This window comes from Coregonus clupeaformis, chromosome 15 (genome assembly GCF_020615455.1).
Source record: "Coregonus clupeaformis isolate EN_2021a chromosome 15, ASM2061545v1, whole genome shotgun sequence".
NCBI lineage: Eukaryota > Metazoa > Chordata > Actinopteri > Salmoniformes > Salmonidae > Coregonus > Coregonus clupeaformis.
In genome coordinates, this window is record NC_059206.1 from 24,327,869 (window position 1) to 24,349,597 (window position 21,729).

At 44.8% G+C, this 21,729-nt stretch overlaps 1 protein-coding gene across 6 annotated transcripts in view; it reads left to right on the plus strand.

Moving 5' to 3' along the window:
- LOC121581990 (cAMP-specific 3',5'-cyclic phosphodiesterase 4D) overlaps positions 1-21,729 on the plus strand; it is a 170,223-nt gene that overhangs the window by 120,981 nt on the left and 27,513 nt on the right. For all 6 annotated transcript variants that reach the window (XM_041897470.2, XM_041897475.2, XM_041897469.2 and 3 more), the window contains 4 exons: positions 4,216-4,252; positions 4,561-4,637; positions 4,789-4,841; positions 14,228-14,340. In XM_041897470.2, coding sequence (XP_041753404.2) covers positions 4,216-4,252; positions 4,561-4,637; positions 4,789-4,841; positions 14,228-14,340 — 280 coding nt within the window. The remainder of the gene's footprint in view (positions 1-4,215; positions 4,253-4,560; positions 4,638-4,788; positions 4,842-14,227; positions 14,341-21,729) is intronic.

Consider the following 21,729-nt stretch of genomic DNA (forward strand, 5'->3'; position numbering starts at 1 on the left):
GGAGAGTACACGTCCTTCATTGCCTCAGAGTTTCACAGCTCCTCCATATGGACAGACAGTCAGTAGTTGTCAACAACAGAATGGGACAAGAACTGTGCCGAAACTCTGGCAAGATCTCTCCAACTAACTCTCCGGCTAATAAAACATGGTTTTATGATATAGGGGTAGTGTAGTGTTAGCACACAGGTAGGCGACACACTATCCAGGATACACTTCCACACTCCATCCCCCAGGGGGCAGCACCAACCGGGTCAAATGCTGGGTTCTGCCAGGAAGCTTTGATAAGCACATCAGGTGCCAATTAAGGTTTGTCAGTCAGGGTGCCAGCTTGGAGAGTGATGAGGGTGCTGGTTGGTTTGGTGGCCATGAGACCTTTCATTTTGGTTTTGAATCTTTAGTTTGGGCATATGTGTAGTTTCCTTTTTTTGTATATTTATTTCCACCAACTGAACAACAATAATCTGTTTGTTCTGGCTGACCACGAGGTCAAGAGAGACAGAGCTAGCCCTGGACCAAGGTCGCTGTCTCCTGGGTACAGTTGAAGTCGGAAGTTTACATACACTTAGGTTGGAGTGATTAAAACTTGTTTTTTTCAACCACTCCACAAATTTCTTGTTAACAAACTATAGTTTTGGCAAGTCGGTTAGGACATCTACTTTGTGCATGACACAAGTAATTTTTCCAACAATTGTTTACAGACAGATTCTTTCACTTATAATTCACTGTATCACAATTCCAGTGGGTCAGAAGTTTACATACACTAAGTTGACTGTGCCTTTAAACCGCTTGGAAAATTCTAGAAAATGATGTCATGGCTTTAAAAGCTTCTGATAGGCTAATTTACATCATTTGAGTCAATTGGAGGTGTACCTGTGGATGTATTTCAAGGCCTACTTTCAAACTCAGTGCCTCTTTGCTTGACATCATGGGAAAATCAAAAGAAAGAAAATTGTAGACCTCCACAAGTCTGGTTCACCCTGTACAAACAATGGTACGCAAGTATGAACACCATGGGACCACACAGCCGTCATACCGCTCAGGAAGGAGATGCGTTCTGTCTCCTAGAGATGAACGTACTTTGGTGTGAAAAGTGCAAATCAATCCCAGAACAACAGCAAAGGACCTTGTGAAGATGTTGGAGGAAACAGGTACAAAAGTATCTATATCCACAGTAAAACGAGTCCTATATCGACATAACCTGAAAGGCCGCTCAGCAAGGAAGAAGCCACTGCTCCAAAACCGCCATAAAAAGGCCAGACTACGGTTTGCAACTGCACATGGGGACAAAGATTGTACTTTTTGGAGAAATGTCCTCTGGTCTGATGAAACAAAAATAGAACTGTTTGGCCATAATGACCATCATTATGTTTGGAGGAAAAAGGGGGTTGCTTGCAAGCCGAAGAACACCATCCCAACCGTGAAGCACAGGGGTGGCAGCATCATGCTGTGGGGGTGCTTTGCTGCAGGAGGGACTGGTGCACTTCACAAAATAGATAGCATCATGAGGAAGGAAAATGTGGTGGATATATTGAAGCAACATCTCAAGACATCAGTCAGGAAGTTAAAGCTTGGTCGCAAATGGGTCTTCCAAATGGACAATGACCCCAAGCATACTTCCAAAGTTGTGGCAAAATGGCTTAAGGACAACAATGTCAAGGTATTGAAGTGGCCATCACAAAGCCCTGACCTCAATCCTATAGAACATTTGTGGGCAGAACTGAAAAAGCGTGTGCGAGCAAGGAGGCCTACAAACCTGACTCAGTTACACCAGCTCTGTCAGGAGGAATGGGCCACAATTCACCAAACTTATTGTGGGAAGCTTGTGGAAGGCTACCCGAAACGTTTGACCCAAGTTAAACAATTTAAAGGCAATGCTACCAAATACAAATGTTTTGTACTCCTGAGTGGCGCAGTGGTCTAAGGCACTGCATCGCAGTGTTAACTGTGCCACTAGAGATCCTGGTTCGAATCCAGGCTCTGTCGCAGCTGGCCGCGACCGGGAGACTCATGGGCGGCGCACAATTGGCCCAGCGTCGTCCAGGGTAGGGGAGGGAATGGCCGGCAGGGATGTAGCTCAGTTGATAGAGCATGGTGTTTGCAACGCCAGGGTTGTGGGTTCGATTCCCAAGGGGGGCCAGTATAAAAAAAATATATATATATATATATGTATTCACTAACTGTAAGTCGCTCTGGATAAGAGCGTCTGCTAAATGACTAAAATGTAAATGTAAATGTAATTGAGTGTATGTAAACTTCTGACCCACTGGGAATGTGATTAAATAAATAAAAGCTGAAATAAATCATTCTCTCTACTATTATTCTGACATTTCACATTCTTAAAATAAAGTGGTGATCCTAACTGACCTAAGACAGGGAATTTTTACTAAGATTAAATGTCAGGAATTGTGAAAAACTAAGTTTAAATGTATTTGGCTAAGGTGTATGTAAACTTCCGACTTCAACTGTACATGCAGTCAACACCTAGTCGCATACGCTTAATTAATGCGCACATCAAATCAGGTTACAGACCAGTTAACTAGGCCTAAGAGCCCTAGACTTAGCTAGTGCAACAATATTAATAGGCTTGTTAAATCGGTTTCCTAACACATGGCTTGAGGAATCCAAAATTAAGGTAATTAACAGATAGATTCAGTTCAAAAGGGAAATGATCTGCAGTATATCTGAACTTCTCTTATACTGTATTTTAGCCACATTTTCATTAAATGTTTATTTATTTCCTAGTTTATTGTGCTTCAAACACGCCCATATGTATGGACACATGATAGCACAGCAACTGAAGACCTAAGTCAAGATGTCATCGTTCAGGCTGCATCAACGGTCCTGCTCCCTCTCTCCCCACACATCTGATATTTCTGCATTCACTGGTAGCTCAGCTGGTAGAACACGGCGCTTGTAACGCCAAGGTAGTGGGTTCGATCCCCGGGACCACCCATACACAAAAATGTATGCACGCATGACTGTAAGTCGCTTTGGATAAAAGCGTCTGCTAAATGGCATATTATTATTATATTATATTATTAAACTCATGATTTGAATCTTTGTTTGACACAGTGTGCTTTTCCCCCTGCCTAGCTGTACCTTGTTACACAGACAAACCCTATATTCCAATACAGTACAACTACATTTAATATTTTTTGAAATAAATCATAAATATATAAAAACATACACTCACTGGCCAGTTTATTAGGTACACCCATCGTGCCTCCAGAACAGCCTGAATTCTTCGTGGCATGCATTCTACAAAGTGTTGGAAACTTTTGTTGCTCAATTGGTGTCAAGGGACCTAACGAGTGCCAGGAAAATATTCCCCACACCATTACACCACCGCCACCAGCCTGTACCGTTGATACCAGGCAGGATGGGGCCATGGACTCATGCTGCTTACGCCAAATCCTGACTGCCATGAGCATGACGCAACAGGAACCGGTATTTGTCGGACCAGGCAATGTTTTTCTACTCCTCATTTGTCCAGTGTTGGTGATCGAGTGCCCACTGGAGCCGCTTCTTCTTGTTTTTAGCTGATAGGAGTGGAACCCGGTGTGGTTGTCTGCTGTAATAGCCCATCCGTGACAAGGATCGATGAGTTGTGTGTTCCGAGATGTCGCTCTGCACACCACTGTTGTACTGCGCCGTTATTTGTCTGTTTGTGGCCCGCCTGTTGGCTTGAATGATTCTTGTCATTCTCCTTCGACCTCTCATCAACGAGCTGACTGGATGTTTTTTGTTTGTCGCACCATTATCAGTAAACCCTAGATGCTGTTGTGCGTGAAAAGTCCAGAAGGGCGGCCGTTTCTGAGATACTGGACCCGGCGCACCTGTCACCGACAATCATACCACGCTCAAATTCGCTTAGGTCACTCGTTTTGCCCATTCTAATGTTCAATCGAACAGTAACTGAATGCCTCGATGCCTGTCTGCCTGCTTTATATAGCAAGCCACTGCCACGTGACTCACTGTCTGTAATAAACTGGCCACTGATTATATATTGTATCTATCATTTTTAAATTCCATCTCCGTATATGGTTGATCTGTGTTGACAAATGCATGCGATATCTTAACATGAATTAGATTTTCCTCACATTTCTTTTTCCAATGAGATAGGAGGTCCGGGATGTGTACGTTTTCACATTGTAAATACACCATCTTCCTCTTCCTCCTCCTCCTCCTCCTCCTCCTCCTCTTCCTCTCTTACAGCCATGGCGATGACCTGATAGTCACACCATTTGCACAGGTCAGTGCCCATGTGCTCCACTTTCACTTGTGTTTATTAGTTCTTACCCAGTGGGCAAAACTGGTTAAAATGACATCATTTCAACCATATAACAAGTTTTGCCTGCTGGGAAGACCTTTATAACTTTTTGGGGCATGATTTAGTACTCTTACCTCAGTACAACTTGCTTCAGATAATGTGAAGGCCAACATGTTTTGGGGATACTAAGAAATAGTGTATAAATTAAGACTTTTCTTTATGGACATTATTGCTGTTGACATGATGTCACATAGTGTCTGATGTGTCCTGTTGTACCCCACCCTGTGTAGGTACTGGCTAGTTTGAGAACAGTACGGAATAACTTTGCTGCACTAACCAACTTGCAACAAGATAGAGCCTCAAACAAGTGAGTATATTCATTGTAGTGTATTGTTTTGGTGCTAAAATTAGTGTGTGTGTGTGTGTGTGTGTTTGTGAGAGAGAATGTACTGTATCTGTTGGGAGAAGGAAAGACATCCCTGATCAAATCCTTATTTCTCTGTGGTTTCCTTTAACAGGCGATCCCCTATGTGTAACCAACAACCACCCATCACCAAGTCCTCTTTCTCAGGTAAGACTAACACACACACACACACACACACACCTGGTACTGCAAACAAGTGAACTGATATGACAGCGGACCTCTTTCTGTGAATTGACAGTTACTTTCTTTCACATGAAGATCCTGAGTGAACTCTTTCAATCAGTGCATTGTAGTGAGTTAAATTGACTTAAACCATTTTCCTCCATTGGGATCATAGGTAATCCACAAACGTCTTCCAGCGGGCATTGCAGTAGCATATACAATACATTTCTGTGTTGTTGTCCAGTAAAATCATGAAATAAGTTTGGTTACAGAAGGAGGACTCCCCTTCAAAAGTAGATGCTCCCAGTTTTCTGAGTAAAACGTCTGTACATGGACATAGATGTAGGCAACATAGATGCTGCATAAACATTGCCATGAACAGGTTTGATTTCTTCATTCAACTCCAGCCTGGATCCCCAATGCTGTGTTTGGGGCTTGGAATGACCATTTTGAGCTTGGAATGCCTGCCTGCGTTTGAGTGGGTTGGACGATGATCCTCTGAAGTGTTTGTCGGTGGGAACGTTTGCTATTGAGCCGTGCCAGAGGACAACGTTTTGGTTGGCCTCAGTCCAGGTGCGTGTTCATTAGCGCACGCAACGGAAAACGTTTTTCTGAAAAACGGAAATTAGCATTTCTTATTAGATAAGTCCAGGTAGTTGCTCCTTGTTTAAGTCCGTTTTCTTCTGTTTGGTGCCTAATGAACAAAACCCAGTCTTGTTGGTTTGGCTTATGACGGGGAGCACATCTGGCTCTGTTCTGATACAGTGCATCCTTCCCTAATTCCTTCCTTCATTCCTTGCAGTGATTACAGATCTGGATCTGAGAGTGTTGGATTGGTTAATAGGCTTTCACTTATCCAATCATGTATGGATCAGTGATAACCTCATGGTAGAAAGGATAAAAATATGTTTTAAGTGTTTTGGGACTGTGGTGACTCCTGGGGTGCATTGGTGAGTGATGGTAGTGGTACTGTTGGAGTTACAGGGTGAGAGATGGTGATGGTCTATTGGAGTTACAGGGTGAGAGAAGGTGATGGTCTATTGGAGTTACATGGTGAGAGATGGTGATGGTCTATTGGAGTAACAGGGTGAGAGATAGTGATGGTCTATTGGAGTTACATGGTGAGAGATGGTGATGGTCTATTGGAGTTACATGGTGAGAGATGGTGATAGTCTATTGGAGTTACAGGATGAGAGATGGTGATAGTCTATTGGAGTTACAGGGTGAGAGATGGTGATGGTCTATTGGAGTAACAGGGTGAGAGATGGTGATGGTCTATTGGAGTAACAGGGTGAGAGATGGTGATGGTCTATTGGAGTTACATGGTGAGAGATGATGATGGTCTATTGAAGTTACATGGTGAGTGATGGTGGTGTTACTATTGGAGTTACATGGTGAGAGATGGTGGTGTTACTATTGGAGTTACAGGGTGAGAGATGGTGGTGTTACTATTGGAGTTACAGGGTGAGTGATGGTGATGGTCTATTGGAGTTACAGGGTGAGAGATGGTGATGGTATATTGGAGTTACAGGGTGAGAGTTGGTGATGGTCTATTGGAGTTACATGGTGAGAGATGGTGGTGTTACTATTGAAGTTACATGGTGAGAGATGGTGGTGTTACTATTGGAGTTACATGGTGAGAGATGGTGGTGTTACTATTGGAGTTACAGGGTGAGTGATGGTGATGGTCTATTGGAGTTACAGGGTGAGAGATGATGATGGTCTATTGAAGTTACATGGTGAGTGATGGTGGTGTTACTATTGGAGTTACATGGTGAGAGATGGTGGTGTTACTATTGGAGTTACAGGGTGAGTGATGGTGATGGTCTATTGGAGTTACAGGGTGAGAGATGGTGATGGTATATTGGAGTTACAGGGTGAGAGTTGGTGATGGTCTATTGGAGTTACAGGGTGAGAGATGGTGATGGTCTATTGGAGTTACAGGGTGAGAAATGGTGATGGTCTATTGGAGTTACAGGGTGAGAGAAGGTGATGGTTTATTGGAGTTACATGGTGAGAAATGGTGATGGTCTATTGGAGTTACATGGTGAGAGATGGTGATGGTCTATTGGAGTTACAGGGTGAGAGATGGTGATGGTCTATTGGAGTTACAGGGTGAGTGATGGTGATGGTCTATTGGAGTTACAGGGTGAGAGATGGTGATGGTCTATTGGAGTTACATGGTGAGAGATGGTGATGGTCTATTGGAGTTACATGGTGAGAGATGGTGATGGTCTATTGAAGTTACATGGTGAGTGATGGTGGTGTTACTATTGGAGTTACATGGTGAGAGATGGTGGTGTTACTATTGGAGTTACAGGGTGAGTGATCGTGGTGGTCTATTGGAGTTACAGGGTGAGAGATGGTGATGGTCTATTGGAGTTACAGGGTGAGAGATGGTGATGGTCTATTGGAGTTACAGGGTGAGAGATGGTGATGGTCTATTGGAGTTACAGGGTGAGTGATCATGGTGGTCTATTGGAGTTACATGGTGAGAGATACTATTGGAGTTACGGTACTGCAACACCAGTACCAGATGTACACAGCAGAGAGAGACAAAGGGCATGTTTTACACATTGGTGCCCTGTTGTGCTTTCTAAAGCAGCTCCTTTAAGATAATCTTTGAAGTTAGTGATTTAAAGGACAGTATTACAATGGACTTGAAGTTTGATTTCTTGTCTTAACTCAGCTGTTTAAAAAAAAGTATTATTATGTTTTGTATTTTACCCCCTTTTTCTCCCCAATTTCGTGGTACCCAATTAGTAGTTACAGTCTTGTCCCATCGCTACAACTCCTGTACGGACACGGGAGAGGCGAAGGTCCAGGATCTCTAGTGGCGCAGCTAGCACTGCGATGCAGTGTCTTAGACCACTGCGCCACTCGGGAGGCCAACTCAGCTGTTTTTTCACTCCTGCATGACTGTGTAATATAGATTTGAGCTGGAATACCACTTGCCATGTTATTGTAGGGCTATCATGAACAGCTAATGATCCCACACTGGCGTCGCTAGCATAGGTGACCGACACAGTGCTTGTGACGTTCTAAGACACAGTGCTTGTGACGTTCTAAGAAGGTTTGTGTGTGTGTGCGTGCATGCGTGTGTGTTTTGTACCTGCATCATTTCCACTGTTGGATAATGAAGATATATTGTATTGTAAGGATCTGTAAAAGAAGCCACTGGGAAAAGCAATGGTACCATTAGAGTCCATTAATTAGAGCAATCAAGACCCAGCTTGATCCTTAGGACCTGCCAATACTAATTGATCTGACTTGATTATGTGGAGGAGGAGCTCAAGACTACACTTAATGGCCAAAAGTATGTGGACACCTGCTCGTCGAACATCTCATTCCAAAATCATGGGCATTAATATGGAGTTGGTCCCCCATTTGCTGCAATAACAGCCTCCACTCTTTTGGGATGGCTTTCCACTAGATGTTGGAACATTGCTGCGGAGACTTGCTTCCATTCAGCCACAAGAGCATTAGTGAAGTCGGGCACTGATGTTGGGCGATTAGGCCTGGCTCGCAGTCGGTGTTCCAATTCATCCCAAAGGTGTTAGATGGGGTTGAGGTCAGGGCTCTGAGTAGGCCAGTCAAGTTCTTCCACACCAATCTCGACAAACCATTTCTATATGGCCCTCGCTTTGTGCACGGGCATTGTCATGCTGAAACAGGAAGAGGCCTTCCCCAAACTGTTGCCACAAAGTTGGAAGCACAGAATCGTCTAGAATGTCATTTTATTTACATTTTAGTCATTTAGCAGACGCTCTTATCCAGAGCGACTTACAGAAGCAATTAGGGTTAAGTGCCTTGCTCAAGGGCACATCGACAGATTTTTCACCTAGTCGGCTCGGGGATTAGAACCAGCGACCTTTCGGTTACTGGCACAACGCTCTTAACCACTAAGATACTGCCGCCCCAATTTTATGCTGTAGTGTTAAGATTTTCCTTCACTGGAACCATGAAAAACAGCCCCTGACCATTATTCCTCCTCCACCAAACTTTACAGTTGGCACTATGCATTCGGGCCAAACCCAGATTTGTCCATCGGACTGCCAGATAGTAAAGCGTGATTCATCACTCCAGAGAACGCGTTTCCACTGCTCCAGATTCTAATGGTGGCGAGCTTTACACCACTCCAGCCGATGCTTGGCATTGTTTATGGTGATCTTAGGCTTGTGTGCGGCTGAAGCTCCCGACGAACAGTTCTTGTGCTGACTTTGCTTCCAGAGGCAGTTTGGAACTCGGTAGTGAGTGTTGCAACCGAGGACAGACAATTTTTACGCCCTACGAGCTACAGCACTCGTCGGTCCCTTTCTGTGAGCTTGTGTGGCCTACCACTTTGCGACTGAGCCGTTGTTGCTCCTAGACATTTCCACTTCACATTAACAGCACTTACAATTGACCGGCGCAACTCTAGCAGGGCAGACATTTGACGAACCAACTTGTTGGAAAGGTGGCATCATATGATGGTGCTACGTTGAGTGTCACCGAGGTCTTCATTAAGGCCAATGTTTGTCTATGGAGATTGCATGGCTGTCTGCTTGATTTTATACACCTGTCAGCAACGGGTGTGGCTGAAATAGCCGAATCCACTAATGTAAAGGGGTGTCCACATACTTTTGTATATATAGTGTATATTTAGAACAAAAAATAGCCGCACTTGCTTTCCAAGTATACAGGAAATATGTGGCCATGTTGCCTAGTAACATCATTGCTGGGGTTGGGATTAATTAATGTTTATGTGTCAATACTGGTGACCACAAGACTTACTGTAAGTTTAATTAGATTCATAAAGATGTCTTCATGATTTCATAAGTTGATCATATGTCGCCTTATTCAATTACCATACCCTGTTGTCTTCCATCAAACTAGGATGAAGACATTCATTTTTTACATGTTATTATCAATCTGAAAAGCAGTGGAAGTGTTCAATTTACGGGGCACATATACAGTGGGGAAAAAAAGTATTTAGTCAGCCACCAATTGTGCAAGTTCTCCCACTTAAAAAGATGAGAGAGGCCTGTAATTTTCATCATAGGTACACGTCAACTATGACAGACAAAATGAGATTTTTTTTTCTCAGAAAATCACATTGTAGGATTTTTAATGAATTTATTTGCAAATTATGGTGGAAAATAAGTATTTGGTCAATAACAAAAGTTTCTCAATACTTTGTTATATACCCTTTGTTGGCAATGACACAGGTCAAACGTTTTCTGTAAGTCTTCACAAGGTTTTCACACACTGTTGCTGGTATTTTGGCCCATTCCTCCATGCAGATCTCCTCTAGAGCAGTGATGTTTTGGGGCTGTCGCTGGGCAACACGGACTTTCAACTCCCTCCAAAGATTTTCTATGGGGTTGAGATCTGGAGACTGGCTAGGCCACTCCAGGACCTTGAAATGCTTCCTAAGAAGCCACTCCTTCGTTGCCCGGGCGGTGTGTTTGGGATCATTGTCATGCTGAAAGACCCAGCCACGTTTCATCTTCAATGCCCTTGCTGATGGAAGGAGGTTTTCACTCAAAATCTCACGATACATGGCCCCATTCATTCTTTCCTTTACACGGATCAGTCGTCCTGGTCCCTTTGCAGAAAAACAGCCCCAAAGCATGATGTTTCCACCCCCATGCTTCACAGTAGGTATAGTGTTCTTTGGATGCAACTCAGCATTCTTTGTCCTCCAAACACGACGAGTTGAGTTTTTACCAAAAAGTTATATTTTGGTTTCATCTTACCATATGACATTCTCCCAATCCTCTTCTGGATCATCCAAATGCACTCTAGCAAACTTCAGACGGGCCTGGACATGTACTGGCTTAAGCAGGGGGACACGTCTGGCACTGCAGGATTTGAGTCCCTGGCGGCGTAGTGTGTTACTGATGGTAGGCTTTGTTACTTTGGTCCCAGCTCTCTGCAGGTCATTCACTAGGTCCCCCCCCGTGTGGTTCTGGGATTTTTGCTCACCGTTCTTGTGATCATTTTGACCCCACGGGGTGAGATCTTGCGTGGAGCCCCAGATTGAGGGAGATTATCAGTGGTCTTGTAAGTCTTCCATTTCCTAATAATTGCTCCCACAGTTGATTTCTTCAAACCAAGCTGCTTACCTATTGCAGATTCAGTCTTCCCAGCCTGGTGCAGGTCTACAATTTTGTTTCTGGTGTCCTTTGACAGCTCTTTGGTCTTGGCCATAGTGGAGTTTGGAGTGTGATTGTTTGAGGTTGTGGACAGGTGTCTTTTATACTGATAACAAGTTCAAACAGGTGCCATTAATACAGGTAACGAGTGGAGGACAGAGGAGCCTCTTAAAGAAGAAGTTACAGGTCTGTGAGAGCCAGAAATCTTGCTTGTTTGTAGGTGACCAAATACTTATTTTCCACCATAATTTGCAAATAAAATCATAAAAAATCCTACAATGTGATTTTCTGGAATTCTTTTTCTCAATTTGTCTGTCATAGTTGACGTGTACCTATGATGAAAATTACAGGCCTCTCTCATCTTTTTAAGTGGGAGAACTTGCACAATTGGTGGCTGACTAAATACTTTTTTTCCCCACTGTATGTCCGTCCCCAAACCTCTCCTCGACTACCCATACACAGTATTGGATCTCTTCCAGTACTAGCACACCTGATTCAACTGGTCAACTGATCTGTGATGTGCTACTACAGCAATCTACATCAAATAAGGGAATGACTAGGGGAACTTTGATAGAGATATGGGAAACCCTGAGCTAGCTTACTAACTAGCCCGTTAGCTAATTCTACCAAGCACCATTGTTTTGGTGACAAGTATGAAAAAAATTAAAAAATAAGAGCGTCTGCTAAATGACTAAAATGTAAATGTAATTGCTTGGGACTCCTGATCCTCAATAGTGCCGGTCCAGGGTTTAGCGCAAGCCCTTTCAGTTTCCCTGAGAGGGGCGGACCTGGTGTGTCTCACTGAGCAGGAGAATAATGCCATTGACGTCAGAGGAGATGTTGTCAGCAAGGACAGAGGACCCCTGCTTCAAGAGGACCCCTGCTTTAAGCTTCTGAAACCCATCAGCCCAGCCACTGACTGTCTGCACAGCCATTTGAAGGACACACAGAGAGAGAGAGAGAGAGAGAGAGAGAGAGAGAGAGAGAGAGAGAGAGAGAGAGAGAGAGAGAGAGAGAGAGAGAGAGAGAGAGAGAGATGCTATTGACGTCAGAGGAGATGTTGTCAGCAAGGACAGAGGACCCCTGCTTCAAGAGGACCCCTGCTTTAAGCTTCTGAAATCCCCCAGCCCAGCAACTGACTGTCTGCACAGCCATTTGAGAGGGAGAGAGGGAGAGAGAGAGAGAGAGAGAGAGAGAGAAATAAATAAATAAATTGAAAAGGGTAGAGAGATGAGGAGAATGCAGAGAGGGGGAGAGAAAGAGAGATGGTGAGGGAGACGCAAGCAAAGGCTAAAAGAGATGGGGGGGATCCAGAGAGAGAGAGATACGTTTTTTTTTTTTACTCTCGCTTTCTGTGTTTCTGGTTGTAGCTCTGTCCTCCTCTCACTTACTCTTTCATTGTCCATCTAAAAAAAAAAACTCTACACATAGCAGCATAAATATGTTTTAGCAGCCTAACTACTCTCCACCACAAATCTTAGATTTAGAACATTTCCAGATGACTAGAGGGTTGTCCTCCCTAATCCGGGATTAGGTAAAAACACAGGGAATATGTGGCTGAGCGGAAATACCCCTGCATCATTCCCTAATGACGATTCATCATGAGGACATTCAGCCTGACTGACTACTATTCAGAATCCCACTGGCGGAATATTCTCAGTGAGTGTCTGTGTGCATGTATGTGTGTGTGTTTGTCATCATGTTTTCTTTGTCTGGTTTTATAGTCAAAACCACTAGTCATATAGTCATATCACTGATCTAGAAAAGTATTGGATAGGTTAAAGCATGGGTTAGTGATTACATCAAGGAAGGGAAGAAGGAAGGATGCAAAGTCTTCGAACAGGGCATATCCATCAACCTTAACCATTAGATACTAACCTAAATACAGATCTAGGACCAGATTACCCTAACTTTACCCCAACTTTAACCATTGGAGGGGGTTCAGTAGACATCTGACCCTGTATCAGTGGTTAGGGGCTCAGATCAGAATCTGTGACTCCAGTCCAGTCCGGGTAGTCTGTTGCTCCAGTCCTGCTCTTCCTGTGTGCTGCGCTGTGCTTCTCTCTCAGACCAGTGTTTTCACAGGAAGCAAGCGTTTTCAACTCATGCTTTTTGAGTCAGCCATCCCTCCTATTGACGTGTTGCTTTAGCCACAGTCAGACCCGCTTGGACATTTATCTCCGTCCGTCTATCTGTCAGAGCAGTGGTCATCGTCAATGTGTCATCGCTGCAGGGAGGAAAGGGGATTTGAGACAGAAAATAAACTCATCCGTGGCTCTGTGTGTGTGTGTGGGCTACGAATGGGGTTCTCTGTCTTTAGAGGAGGGGGGTAGAGGAGGAGGAGGAGGAGGAGGAGGAGGTGTGTGTGTGTGTTTGGAAGGGGGGTCTTGGCTTTGTCTTAGACTTCTCCTTTGTCGATGACTCCTCATCCACTGTAGGCTGAGGAAGTTTTCCTGTTTTTCATTCTGGATATCCCTGAGAAGAGTGATGATCATGTAGAATTGTGTGAGACGGATTTTCCTGCTATCCCAAATCTGGGAATCCTCCGGGTTGGATAGAGCACAACTCCGTCTGGACCGTTGAAAGATTTGTGTGTGTTTTGTTTTCAGCTGGTGGAGTATGGGGGCAGCTTTGCTGTGTTTCCCATCAGGGCTTTTGCAAGGCTGGACTCCTTCTAGTGTGACACTGTGGAACTATTGCTCCCCTAGATTTTACAACTGTGGATTCTAGAACTGTATGTTGTGGATTCTAAACGTCTCACTCTGGATTGTAGAATGGTCCATTGTGGATACCAGAACTACACTCTGTGGAACTTTCTCTTCTTGGGATTCTAGAACTACTTCTACTACTACTGTAACTACTCTCTGGAGGACTGAGAGAGGGACAGAAGGGTGATTGTTGACACTTTCAGGGTAATCAAAGATACTTAGCTACAGCCAGAGACCATCTCAGAGACAAGTATTTTCCTCCTATTCAATCTCTCTGTGGGGAAGCTATCATCACCGTAGACAGTTTTTGCTCTTCAAGCCCCCCTAACCATGAAGAGTCACCTATGCATCCACCCTGGCAACCCGGGCTATGGCGTCACCGCCGACGAAACGCAAGAGATGACATCGCACAGCCCTGTCAAGCGCCTCAAAACTGACCACCACCACTCACCACCCCTACCTGTCCCTGTCCCCGTCCCCCTACCCCCTGTGCCCCTTTCCCCCGTCCCCTGTCTCCCCCCTTCAGAGGAGGCCTACCAGAAGCTGGCCACGGAGACGCTGGAGGAGCTGGACTGGTGCCTGGACCAGCTGGAGACCCTGCAGACCAGACACTCTGTCAGTGAGATGGCCTCCACCAAGGTAAGACCACCATCTACTTAGCTACTACCTAATTATTACTACTAAGACTATCTAGACAATACTCCCTAAATTCTTTGGGTGAACTGCCATAGGGCAGTGGGCATGGCATTGGGTAGTGGATTTGGTTTTGAGATAGTGCTTTACAGTAGACCTACATGGTCTGGGATCTAGCCCAGTAAGACACTGAAATATAAAGAACATCAGCACCATCATGAGACTTACCACATAACACAACTACAGCCTATGGTTATACCTCAAGTAAATAATCTGACCGTCAAAAATATTCTACATATGATATTTTACCACCCATATAATATTAGTACACCACCCATATCATATTAGTACACAACCCATATGATATTACTGTACCATCCATATGATATTACAGCACCACCCATATGATATTACCCAACCACCATATGATATTACACCACCCATATGATATGACACCGCCCATATGATATTAGTACACCACCCATATGATATTACTACACCACCCATATGATATTACTGTACCACCCATATGATATTACAACACCACCCATATGATATTACCCCACCACCCATATTATACTACTACACCACCCATATGATATTACAATACCACCCATATATTAACACACCACCCATATGATGTTACTTCACCACCCATATGATATTACTACACCACCCATATGAAATAACTGCACCTATATGCACAGTGCTCATTTAGTGTACCAGACAAAACATACACTGAACTTAATTTAATCTAGGAGTTAAGAAATCCTTCCTAGTACAACTGCACTGCACTCAGTACCTTTAGCCTATGAGCTACTCTCTTCTTGTCCACAGTCATATGACAGATATGAAGGTTACAGGTGGACATAATGTTGACTATCATGCAGAGGATGAGGTTTGTTGGAAAGAACAGTAATACTGCTGGTTGAATCCTTTTGTTTTAAATGGGTGTTTCAGGTTGAATCATTTTGTTTAATGGGTGTTTCAGGTTGAATCACATTGTTTATATGGGTGTTTCAGGTTGAATTCCATTGTTAATATGGGTGTTTCAGGTTGAATTCCATTGTTTATATGGGTGTTTCAGGTTGAATCCCATTGTTTATATGGGTGTTTCAGTTGAACATGCGCACAGAACTGCTGTCTTGGGTTATACCACTTCCTACTCACTCCTTTACATGTGGCTGCTTGTTGATGCTGTTAGTTAACCCTGTCTTGACTCTCCAAGTGTACATCTCTTATGTCTAGGTAATGTACTCCCAAGAGTAAATTCTCCTTTTATTGTTTACCTGTGTGTTCCGCCCTGGGAGCAGCTAACAGCTGGCCCAGGCAGACGCACAAAGTCAGACACGCTGCCCCACAGTTGCTCAGCTACAGTAGCAGCATGCAGGCAGGCTCTTGGAAAGCATCTCACTTAGATCCAAAATGGCCGTCGCAGGGAGCCAGTCTCAGGCAGATGTTTTGTACACACGGTAGGCAGGCTACAGTACATGTACTTACTGGATGGGGAACCTAAGGGGGCTAGCGTTAGCCTAGCGTTAGCAGCATCCTTCTCTGCCATGGCTCCGGAGACTTCTCCAGCTGATAACACTGTGATGTCATCAGTATGCTCAACCATCTGGAGGAGAAATGAGGGACGGCATAATGTGTTTCTGTGTGAGTACCAGGGACCTGTTTTGTCGCTGTGTGTGTGGACATCTGCTAGGGAACTGTGTCTGGGGGAATGTGTGTGTAAAGAAGGCTTGTTGCTGTTTTTATCAGGCTCTGGTTTGACCTCTAGCTTGCACACAACTGTTGTTATTCCAGTATGTGTATATGTTGTTATTCCAGTGAGGGATGCAGTCTGTGGTGTGTGTGTGTGTGTGTGTATGTCTGTGTGTTTGGATGTCATTGCTGTGGATCATCCAGATGCTGAAAGTAGCAGCCGTGTAAATGGTGAGATGTGTTTACATGTTTTAAATACAGTGACACATATATACCTATTACTGCAACACCTTGTATTTGTTAGATTGGAAGATATCAATTGGTTATAGAAATAACATACTGCCCAATGTTTTTATGGCTATGTGTGTGTGTGTGTGTGTGTGTGTGTGTTGCCAGTGTGCTGCTAGACTGAAGGTCATTGGGCCGATGCCACAGATCAGGGACAATGTATGAATATGGCAGTCACATGCTGACTGCTTTGGTTCTTCACAATACGCATAGAAAGTAGATATGCATGGATACGCGTCACAATGGTCAAGTGTAAACACAACTGGAGACGTCCGTCACGCCACTTAGAAGACGCTTTTATGCAAAGCGACTTACGTTACAGAGAGTTCAGACATTTTTGTAGTATGTGAATGTGATCTCTGCGAGCATTGAACCCATGACCTTGCTAGCACCATGCTCTTATCAACTCGCCACACGTGGGCCAGATAGTCCCATGACCCTCCTTATTAAATATACCATTCCCACTTTGTAAGAATTCTGTCATCAACAGTTAGTGGTAGGGTTTATTGTTAACATTTAATTTACTTATTATATTTCCTGTTTCTCTCGCCTGCGAGATGATGGTCTGTCTGTGTAGGCTCTTTGTGTAGCATGTAGAGTAGCGTTGGGACAATAACTGAAAGGTTGCTTGTTTGAATCCCCGAGCCGGGAAGGTGGAAAAATCTGCCCTTCTGCCCTTGAGCAAGGCAGAGCAACTGCTCCCCGGGCGCTGATGACGTGGACGTCGATTAAGGCAGCCCCCCGCACCTCTCTGATTCAGAGGGGTTGGGTTAAATGCAGAAGACACATTTAGTCTGAATGCATTCAGTTGTGCTACTGACTAGGTATCCCCCTTTCCTCACCTAGTGTTTGGACATAGTTGTCTTTTCTTAAAGCACCTGCGGAGTCTGTCATCAACAATTACATTTTCCCTATTTCTTTCATGTTCTCATGCTTACAGAACTGGTGTGTGTGTGTGTGTGTGTGTGTGTGTGTGTGTGTGTGTGTGTATGTGTGTGTATGTGTGTGTGTGTGCGCGTGTGGGCATGTGTTTCTGTACTGACTGTGTTACAGTATGTGCCCATATCTGTCTCTGTCTGCTTTCTCTCTCTCTCTCTCTCTCTCTCTCCCAAATGTGTGTGTTTAAGTTATCTAATCCTCTTTGACCACAATCAGGCCCCCTTGTCGTTCAGGTGGGGACGGAGTGCTTTTCTAAGTACAGATAAGCAGGTATTTCAGCCTAAACACTGGTTTCTTTATAGAGAAACACCAGGGATACCAGCCTAAACACTGGTTTCTTTATAGAGAAACACCAGGGAGATCTGCCTAAACACTAGTCTCTTTATAGAGAAACACAAGGGATATCAGCCTAAACACTAGTCTCTTTATAGAGAAACCCCAGGGAGATCAGCCTAAACACTAGTCTCTTTATAGAGAAACACCAGAAACATAACGTATGCACGTTATATGTTTGTGCGAAATGTGACTGTGTGGGTGTGAGATGCAGTCCTCTTTCTCTTTCACCCTTCAGTCCTCTCTCTCTTTCACCCTTCAGTCCTCTATCTCTTTCACTCTTCAGTCCTCTCTCTCTTTCACCCTTCAGTCCTCTCTCTCTTTCACCCTTTAGTCCTCTCTCTCTTTCACCCTTCAGTCCTCTCTCTCTTTCACCCTTTAGTCCTCTGTCTCTTTCACCCTTCAGTCCTCTCTCTCTTTCACCCTTCAAGCCTCTCTCTCTTTCACCCTTCAGTCCTCTCTCTCTTTCACCGTTCAACCCTCTCTCTCTTTCACCATTCAATCCTCTCTCTCTTTCACTCTTCGGTCCTCTCTCTTTCACCCTTCAATCCTCTCTCTCTTTCACCCTTCATTCCTCTTTCTCTTTCTCTTTCACCCTTCAGTCCTCTCTCTCTTTCACCCTTCAGTCCTCTATCTCTTTCACCCTTCAGTTCTCTCTCTCTTTCACCCTCCAGTCCTCTCTCTCTTTCACCCTTTAGTCCTCTCTCTCTTTCACCCTTCAGTCCTCTCTCTCTTTCACCCTTCAGTCCTCTCTCTCTTTCACCCTTCAAGCCTCTCTCTCTTTCACCCTTCAGTCCTCTCTCTCTTTCACCCTTCAGTCCTCTCTCTCTTTCACCCTTCAAGCCTCTCTCTCTTTCACCCTTCAGTCCTCTCTCTCTTTCACCCTTTGGTCCTCTCTCTTTCACCCTTCAATCCTCTCTCTCTTTCACCCTTCAGTCCACTCTCTCTTTCCCCCGTCAGTCCTCTCTCTTTCACCCTTCAGTCCTCTCTATGTTTCACCCTTCAGTCCTTCAGTCCTCCCTCTCTTTCACCCTTCAGTCCTTCAGTCCTCTCTCTCATTCACTCTTCAGTCCTCTCTCTCATTCACCCTTCAGTCCTCTCTCTCTTTCACCCTTCAGTCCTCTCTCTCTTTCACCCTTCAGTCCTCTCTCTCTTTCACCCTTCAGTCCTCTCTTTCTTTCACCCTTCAGTCCTCTCTCTCTTTCACCCTTCAGTCCTCTCTCTCTTTCACCCTTCAGTCCTCTCTCTCTTTCACCCTTCAGTCCTTCAGTCCTCTCTCTCTTTCACCCTTCAGTCCTCTCTCTCTTTCACCCTTCAGTCCTCTCTCTCTTTCACCCTTCAGTCCACTCTCTCTTTCACCCTTCAGTCCTCTCTCTCTTTCACCCTTCAGTCCTCTCTCTCTTTCACCCTTCAGTCCTCTCTCTCTTTCACCCTTCAGTCCTCTCTCTCTTTCACCCTTCCTTTCGCCCCTTTTTCCCTTCTCTTTGTTTTCATGTTTATGTTTTTCCCGCTGCACTGAGAATGCGCCTGACGTACCGGCATCACTCTGCCCAGCTGCATACCGATGAAGGCACACACACACATACACACAGTCACACATATACACACACACACTCTCTCTCTCTCTCACGCAGACACACGCGCTGTGCGCAGATAGACAGGCCTAGGCATGTGCCACACACCCCACCTCGGCTGCAGACCCGCATGCTCACCCCTGTTACCATGGAAACCATGCCGTCAATTCAATCCCGGCTCTGTGTTGAGAGAGAGAGAGAGAGCTGTATGTTTATTCGTGTGTGCCTGTCTCTCTTAGCAGGCATTTTAATGTTCCACATAAGGTCACAGGTTGATTATACTATCTTATTGGAAACTGTAACATAATGTACCCACTTCATCTCAACTTGATTCCAACTTAACTCACCTAGCAAATACAGTGAGGGAAAAAAGTATTTGATCCCCTGCTGATTTTGTACGTTTGCCCACTGTCAAAGAAATGATCACTCTATAATTTTAATGGTAGGTTTATTTGAACAGTGAGAGACAGAATAACAACAACAAAAATCCAGAAAAACGCATGTCAAAAATGTTATAAATTTATTTGCATTTTAATTAGGGAAATAAGTATTTGACCCCCTCTCAATCAGAAAGATTTCTGGCTCCCAGGTGTCTTTTATACAGGTAACGAGCTGAGAGTAGGAGCACACTCTTAAAGGGAGTGCTCCTAATCTCAGTTTGTTACCTGTATAAAAGACACCTGTCCACAGAAGCAATCAATCAATCAGATTCCAAACTCTTCACCATGGCCAAGACCAAAGAGCTCTCCAAGGATGTCAGGGACAAGATTGTAGACCTACACAAGGCTGGAATGGGCTACAAGACCATCGCCAAGCAGCTTGGTGAGAAGGTGACAACAGTTGGTGCGATTATTCGCAAATGGAAGAAACACAAAATAACTGTCAATCTCCCTCGGCCTGGGGCTCCATGCAAGATCTCACCTCGTGGAGTTGTATTGATCATGAGAACGGTGAGGAATCAGCACAGAACTACACGGGAGGATCTTGTCAATGATCTCAAGGCAACTGGGACCATAGTCACCAAGAAAACAATTGGTAACACACTACGCCGTGAAGGACTGAAATCCTGCAGCGCCTGCAAGGTCCCCCTGCTCAAGAAAGCACACATACAGGCCCGTCTGAAGTTTGCCAATGAACATCTGAATGATTCAGAGGAGAACTGGGTGAAAGTGTTGTGGTCAGATGAGACCAAAATCGAGCTCTTTGGCATCAACTCAACTCGCCGTGTTTGGAGGAGGAGGAATGCTGCCTATGACCCCAAGAACACCATCCCCACCGTCAAACATGGAGGTGGAAACATTATGCTTTGGGGGTGTTTTACTGCTAAGGGGACAGGACAACTTCACCGCATCAAAGGGACGATGGACGGGGCCATGTACTGTCAAATCTTGGGTGAGAACCTACTTCCCTCAGCCAGGGCATTGAAAATGGGTCGTGGATGGGTATTCCAGCATGACAATGACCCAAAACACACGGCCAAGGCAACAAAGCAGTGGCTCAAGAAGAAGCACATTAAGGTCCTGGAGCGGCCTAGCCAGTCTCCAGACCTTAATCCCATAGAAAATCTGTGGAGGGAGCTGAAGGTTCGAGTTGCCAAACGTCAGCCTCGAAACCTTAATGACTTGGAGAAGATCTGCAAAGAGGAGTGGGACAAAATCCCTCCTGAGATGTGTGCAAACCTGGTGGCCAACTACAAGAAACGTCTGACCTCTGTGATTGCCAACAAGGGTTTTGCCACCAAGTACTAAGTCATGTTTTGCAGAGGGGTCAAATACTTATTTCCCTCATTAAAATGCAAATCAATTTCTAACAATTTTGACATGCGTTTTTCTGGAAAAATAAAATAAAATCTGTCTCTCACCGTTCAAATAAACCTACCATTAAAATTATAGACTGATCATGTCTTTGTCAGTGGGTAAACGTACAAAATCAGCAGGGGATCAAATACTTTTTCCCTCACTGTACATGCATCACCTGCCATAACAGAGCTGGCTCAACTCCTTCAGCTGTATAAGTCAGAGTGAGTAACTGGGGAGTGTCACTACCAAGACTGCTCTAAACCCAGCCCAGTCACCACACACATATAACCATAAGGCCAGGGCTCCCTGGTGCCAACCCTGAGAGGAGAAGAGAGGAGAGGTGAAGAGAGGAGAGGAGAGGAGGGGAAAGGAGAGGAGAGGTGAAGAGACGACAGGAGAGGTAGGGAGAGGAGAGGTGAAGAGAGGAGAGGTGAAGATAGCAGAGGAGAGGTGAAGAGAGCAGAGGAGAGGTGAAGAGAGGAGAGGAGAGGAGAGGAGAGGAGAGGAGAGGAGAGGAGAGGAGAGGAGAGGAGAGGAGAGGAGAGGAGAGGAGGGAGGGAAGGAGGAAGAGGTGAAGAGAGGAGAGGTGAAGAGAGCAGAGGAGAGGAAAGGTGGAGAGAGGAGAGGTGAAGAGAGGAGAGGTGAAGAGAGCAGAGGAGAGGAGAGGTGAAGAGAGGAGAGGTGAAGAGAGGAGGGGAGAGGTAAAGAGAGGAGGGGAGAGGTGAAGAGAGCAGAGGAGAGGTGAAGAGAGCAGAGGA